Source organism: Ailuropoda melanoleuca, chromosome 11 (assembly GCF_002007445.2).
Source record: "Ailuropoda melanoleuca isolate Jingjing chromosome 11, ASM200744v2, whole genome shotgun sequence".
Lineage (NCBI taxonomy): Eukaryota > Metazoa > Chordata > Mammalia > Carnivora > Ursidae > Ailuropoda > Ailuropoda melanoleuca.
The window spans coordinates 55,711,957-55,718,072 of NC_048228.1; the positions used below are offsets into that span (position 1 = coordinate 55,711,957).

Here is a 6,116-nt window from a genome sequence, read left to right on the forward strand (position 1 = left end):
TTTTAACTCTTTATATCTGTGGGATTAGACAATTCAGGTGGATTCTTGGTTGGGGGTACAGAGTAGTGACCTTACTATTTCCAACGTTTAGGGAAAAGTAAATGGTTCCTGATCCATGTAATTTTCTCTGTTTAGCTAATGTTTTTTTCCCCCCTCAGTGGGCTATCTCTATATGTTCCACAAAGTGATCTTCAATTATGGTTATGCACCTGTTTGTGGGATAGAGGTGGTTTTTCATGTTAATAAGTCATGTGAGGTAAATAGATTCAAAGATTAGTGATAGTGCTTTAAATTTGAGGAATATTGTAATTTCACCTTGAGATTGGTGGTAAAAGTAAAGGTGGTAGTTCTGCACTCATGAATCATATCTGACAACAGAACACTTCATAATATATGATGTACTATTTGTTTGGTGTAGTACCAGAAAGGTACTTTATTATATCATAAATATATCGCCAGAATCGAGAATTCGCATTTTGGCTGGAAGGTGAGGTTGGTTGTTCAACAGTAGTATTTTGAATAGTGGCTGGAGTGGTAGTTTGGGTTGTGGGTGCAATTGTAGTTTCGAAAGTTTTAGGTGTAGGAGTGGTTGGGGAAGGATTGGGTGAGGTGTTTGGGGCAGCTGTGCTGCCCAGTGGAACTGGGGAAGGTTGTGGTGCTGTTGTAGTTATGGAAGATGTAGGTGGGGCAGCTGTAGTCTCTGGCAGAGTTGGGGAAGATGTCAGTGGGGCAGCTGTGGTGTCTGGCAAAGCTGGGGAAGGTTGTGGCGATGGGGTAGCTGCAGAAGAGCCCGCATTGGTATTGCCCCCTACAGATAAGAGGGTAGTATTCTGAATAGGAGAAGTCACACCTGGAGATTTAGTAATTTTGTTGGAAGTAGATGTGGGACTCAAAGATGGGATTTGAGTGGTAGCTCCTGAGGTGTTATTATTGACCGCGGTGTTATTTTTAGCTGGACACCTAGATGGCCGGGGAGGTTTTGGCTTTGGCTTTCTCCAGTTTGGATGTGAAGGCTTTGGGTATTTGTGTGGACCAAAAATTAAGTGCTTTTGAGTTAATAGATTCCAGTTAGGTTGAAATTTTGGATACAGTTGTAATCGGCGGTCTAATGTATGTTGTTGGACATTATTCTTTTTGTGCTGTATTTTCCATGGCTTTTTTCGATCTTCACTGAGCTGTGGAAAGAAAGAAAGTGCAAGAACTGAAAACATCCATTGATTTATCAAGTAGGGGATTATTGCTGAATGTTGGATGGGCAGTATTTACGGAGTTTTGGGAATGGAAACCAGATTGCAGTGGGTTGAGTGATTATTCTTCTAATTTCACCAAATCTCAATAACAGCTTGCTGTTAGAGAATTTCATTTCCTCAAGTATTTATTCTGAGCTAGCTACAATGGATATATTCCTGTGGGTTCACGCTTGGAGGATTAGCTAGATCTGCCCTTTGTGCTTATAGTTTCTCTCTTCTTCCTCTGGTAGAAGAAAAGGATCAAATTACTGCCTGAGGACTGAGTAAAAGAACACCCTGTTTGCTGCACTCTGTCCATGAAACTTCAGTCAAAGACATTCAGCTGAGATCAAGGAGTCTTTTTTGAATCACACCTTTCACATCTGCCATCATCAAAAAATAACATTCCAAACAACCAACTTAACAAATACCCCACTTCACCTTTATATCCTCCACAAAGAAGAAAACTTAGTTTTTAGCTTTTTTAAATTGGAAAAAGAATTTGGCCATTAATATTTAATTTATTCCTTTAAAGTAGGCTCTACACCCAAAGTGGGGCTTGAACTCAAGTCCCCAAGTTCAAGAGTCACAAGCTCTACTAACTGAGCCAGCCAGGCACCCTGGCCACTACCTTTTTATTGCATCATTATAAAAATTATAATTACAGAAACTCAATGGTCAATGAATCCTATGATATTGTAGGAAAATTTTGCATGTTTATGTATTTTGTCTGCAGAGAACCTATAGCTTTCATGACTTCTCAAAGACGTTCATGTCTGAAAAGAACACTGATTTAGTCCAATTCCACAACCAGTACTTGATCTTTTCCCCCAGTATACCTGAATGGCTTTCCAGCCTATGCTTGACAAATTTTTCTAATTGGGAATTCTCTACCGTGTCTCACCAGGTTGCCTGTTAGAGAGTTCTTTTTGTTACTAAATGGATTTTTTTTTTGGGGTGGGATTTCCATTCTTAACAGAACAGAGATTTGTTTTTTTCAGGTATTCATTCCTGGTCCTAATTTTGCACTTTGGCAGCACATAGAAGATCCTGGAGACCTTCAAAATTTGAAAATATTTACCATGTCATCTGGGTCTTATATTCTGCAAGATTAACATTCTTAGTTCCTGACATTATTTAAGTTACAGAACCATCACTGTTTCAGTATCTTATATCTAAACATACTGCAATTTGTCTATATTCTTTTTTCCTGCATTCCATCTCATACTAAAATTTTAAATTATCAGTTGTATTAATTTAAGTTAGAGAAAAGAAATATTAACATAAGAATAAAGGGGCGCACCTCAGAGGTCCAAGCAAGGATAGGTAACTTTTTACCTCCTGATAATTTCCACATAAACCCTTTGAGACCACCTAATAGATAAATCATTCCAGTCCCACACTATAAATCTTGGCATAGGAAAGGTGACAACTTTTGAGAGACTAGCAGAGCTGTTCAGCTAAGATAACTCCTTCAGAGACTAATTTACAACAGCCTTAAAAATAACTTTGGAAAGCATTAATTGTTTAAAAAAATTAAATTATCCAGGACATTTTAGTTCATAACTTAGAATGTTCATAAATTAAAATATTGGCTTGTGATCCACATCACTGGTATTTTTCCATAGCTCTCTTATAAATGGGCATAGAATCCCAGAGTCTGCAACTCTGAACCCAGGATGCTCCTCTGATTGTGGAATGTCTCAGGAGATGTTCTCTATTACAGGGTGGTGTTTTTCTAATATAAAATAAACAGGTCATATTATTCAAGCATATTTTTCCTCAAGATTCAATATGTGATCCAGATAATCAGAAAATTGATTTGATTGAAGCAGGATGGGGGCCTTGAATTCTACCAGCTCAGTCTCTACTTTTTTGTGTGGTGTTTGAGGATGGTGTGAAGAACTCCCAGATCTTAGAGGAGCGTGTTTGAAACACTCTGCAGTGGTTTGGGTCTGCCCTGCATCTGCCATTAATACTGAGTGACTTTGGGCAAATCACTTAATTTCACTGGATCTCAGTATACTCATTTATGAAGTGATTCAAATTAAATTAAATTGCAGATCTGAAGTCTAATTCTATGACTTCCATGCTTTGAAATAGTTAATGCTGTTCATTCCCTTAATCTATGATTAACTTCATGAGGACGGGGATTTTGTTTTGTTAATATCTGTTTGCCCAATATCTAGAACTGTGACTGGCTCATAATAGGCACCCACTGGATATTTACTGAATGAACAAATGCATAGAATTGAAAATAAAAAGCCAAATTTCTCATCAAATAAAACCATAACATTTATAAGTGTTTATTATATGAACAAGTTTCAGCTATTTTAATTTAGATGACCTAAATAATACCTGTGATGTTTTGATGAAGACAAATTAATTAAAATCCTATTACCTTTAATGTTAGCTTAGCATAGAACATGTATCAAATGACCAGTTTGACTAGTTTACTCAAAATATATTGACTAATTATCATTATGATTGGCAGTTATGGATGGCTCTGACAGAACTTTTTGATTAGAATCGGGATTAGGGAAGCTTGGGAGGGGGAGGGGTTGAAAATGCCTCTAAAGGTTTGAGTTTAGATTGAAGGATGCAAGTGCTTATAATAAATATAGATAAGCCAGGAAGACATATTTAATATATCCTCATTTGTCTGTTTACAGCTGTCATTTATCTTTGTAAAAAAGTCCTTTTACTTTTTTGTGTACTTACTTTGTGTCAGACCCTATTTTAAGTGGTTTACAAATATAAATTTTCTTAATTCCTTAGCAACACTAGAAGGTGATTACTATTATTATTTTCATTATACAGATGAAGAAACTGAATCCCAAAGAGATTAAGTAAATTTTAGGAGAATATGTCTACATTTGTAAATAGAGATTATAACAATTTTGCAGTCATAATTTTTACATCTGTACTCAGCTTTACAGTTTATAAATACATGTGGTTCTTACTTATTCTTCAGCAGCTTTGTTAGGCATATACTGTTGTTACTGTTTCCACATAGGGAAATTGAGGCCCTATAGATAGGTTATAGCTCAAGATTCATCTGAATGTTCAGATGATGAAGATAAACCCACATTTTCTGAGCCCCATATGAGTGCACTTTGTGCTGTAATCATGGAAATCAGCACTAGGGTCCAGGGCAAAGCCCAAGATGTTTTTTTGGTGGGGGGATGGGTATTATGTGGTAAGTGGGGCATAGGAGAATACCCAAGAGTAATTCCACCTACCTTAGCAGTTCTCTTGCTCTCTCTATTTTTTATAGTCATAGTATTCTGAGGCTATTCAGCCTCATTTAGTAAATCTGCATTTCACTTCTTGACCCTTTCTTCAAATTGTCAAAATAAAAGTGAACAAATACATACAGATATATAGCCTAAATATTGGTCTTTATTACATCATGTATCCCCTTTAATCACTACTAATTTCAATTTTCCTTTCCCAGTAGACCTTAAATATCTTTTTTTTAAACCTTATTTATTTATTTGAGACAGAGAGAGTGCATGAGTGGGAGAGGGGCAGAGGGGCAGAGGGAGAGGGGCAGAAGGAGAGGAAGAAGCAAACTCTCCTGCTGAGCCGGGAGCCCAGTGCAGGGCTCGATCACAGAACCCTGACCTGAGCTGAAGGCAGATGCTTAACCAACTGAGCCACCCAGGTGTCCCAGACCCTAAATATCATAAAGGTAGGGTCCATTTTGTAATCTTCTCTTGGTTTCGGAAACTGTGCTTTCCTGTCCCCTTTTGTGCTTTCCTTTTCCCTATCCATATCCAAACTACCTATATGTTTTCTCTAGGTAATGTTATAAGGTCCCATGGCTTCAAATACCTTTAAAACATAAACTGCGTTCTTAAACTTCTTTTTGAACTCCAGACAGTGTATATCCAGTTGCCTCTTTGACATCTCCTTGTAGAAGTCTAATAGCCATTTCAAATTTAACATGTCTAAAACAGAACTCTTATGTTCATTTCTTTCTTTCACTACACACCTAAGCAGCATAAATTATGGCAGACTTAATCACCAAACTATATCTTAAATCTGCCTGCATATTTTGTTTTAATTGCTGACATTTAGTGCAGGATACTGTCATCTTTTATCTGGACCACTGCCTTAGCTTCTTGCCTGGTTTCTCTACCTTAGCTTTTGTTCCCTGAAATCTGTTTTCTCCCTAGGACCTAGAGTCACGTCCTTCCCCTGTGGACACTCTAGTCATCTTGAGACTTCCTGATAGACTGAAAGTGGAATCCATGTTCTACACCAGTGAGGTCCTATATGATCCATTTTTCTGCATCTCCATCTTATTTCAACACACCTGTGATAAAGTTAGCGCAGTGGAAATATTGATTAAAATGAGTGAAATGAATCATTTCCTTGTGCTTCAATAAGCTGTTCTCTTATGTTTCAGAGAAAACAAAAGAAGTTAAGCTTCTTGGAAATTGGAATTGCACGTACTTTTCAAGTCTCAATTAGGTATATACACTAAATGTTATTGATATATAAGAACTACAGTTATTTGGGGGGATACTTACTGAGAAACAAGCACTCAGTGCACAGATGCAGGCCAGCAGCATCAGAGTCTTCATCTTTTTCTGTTGATTCTTGGGAAAAGCAGAAAAGTTGCTCACTATTAGTTATGATATTGTGAGAGATGGGAGGTGTTTTGATAAATGACTTAGTTTTGTTAGAAAGTACAGTTTAAAAGACAGCAATGGTTTCTGACAATTATGTATATATTTTCACTCCGTAATGTTGAGGCAAAATCACTTCAGGCTAAAACACATTCTTTAAGAGAGAAAGCAATGGAGGAGAGTCAAGAATATTGTTGTTACAACTAGTTTGTAGTATAGGCGTTTTCTACTGATACCTAAGCTTGCCTAG

The 6,116-nt window shown here is 37.1% G+C and overlaps 1 protein-coding gene across 1 annotated transcript; it reads right to left on the bottom strand.

Annotated features, from left to right (window-relative positions):
- Nucleotides 1–401: 401 nt before the first annotated feature.
- On the bottom strand, nt 402–5,821 carry MUC7 (mucin 7, secreted). The gene is made up of 2 exons (XM_011225350.3): nt 5,768–5,821; nt 402–1,175 (listed from the first exon to the last, which is right to left on the bottom strand). Exons 1-2 carry the CDS (start codon nt 5,819–5,821, stop codon nt 402–404), a joined length of 828 nt encoding a protein of 275 aa, XP_011223652.2.
- Nucleotides 5,822–6,116: the final 295 nt, after the last annotated feature.

Excerpts from the sequence above, each read along its gene's own strand:
- MUC7 (XM_011225350.3), bottom strand. The coding sequence starts at position 5,821 with ATGAAGACTCTGATGCTGCTGGCCTGCATCTGTGCACTGAGTGCTTGT. Across the intron at positions 1,176-5,767 it reads CACTGAGTGCTTGTTTCTCA|CTCAGTGAAGATCGAAAAAA; the intron begins GTAAGTATCCCC and ends TTCTTTCCACAG.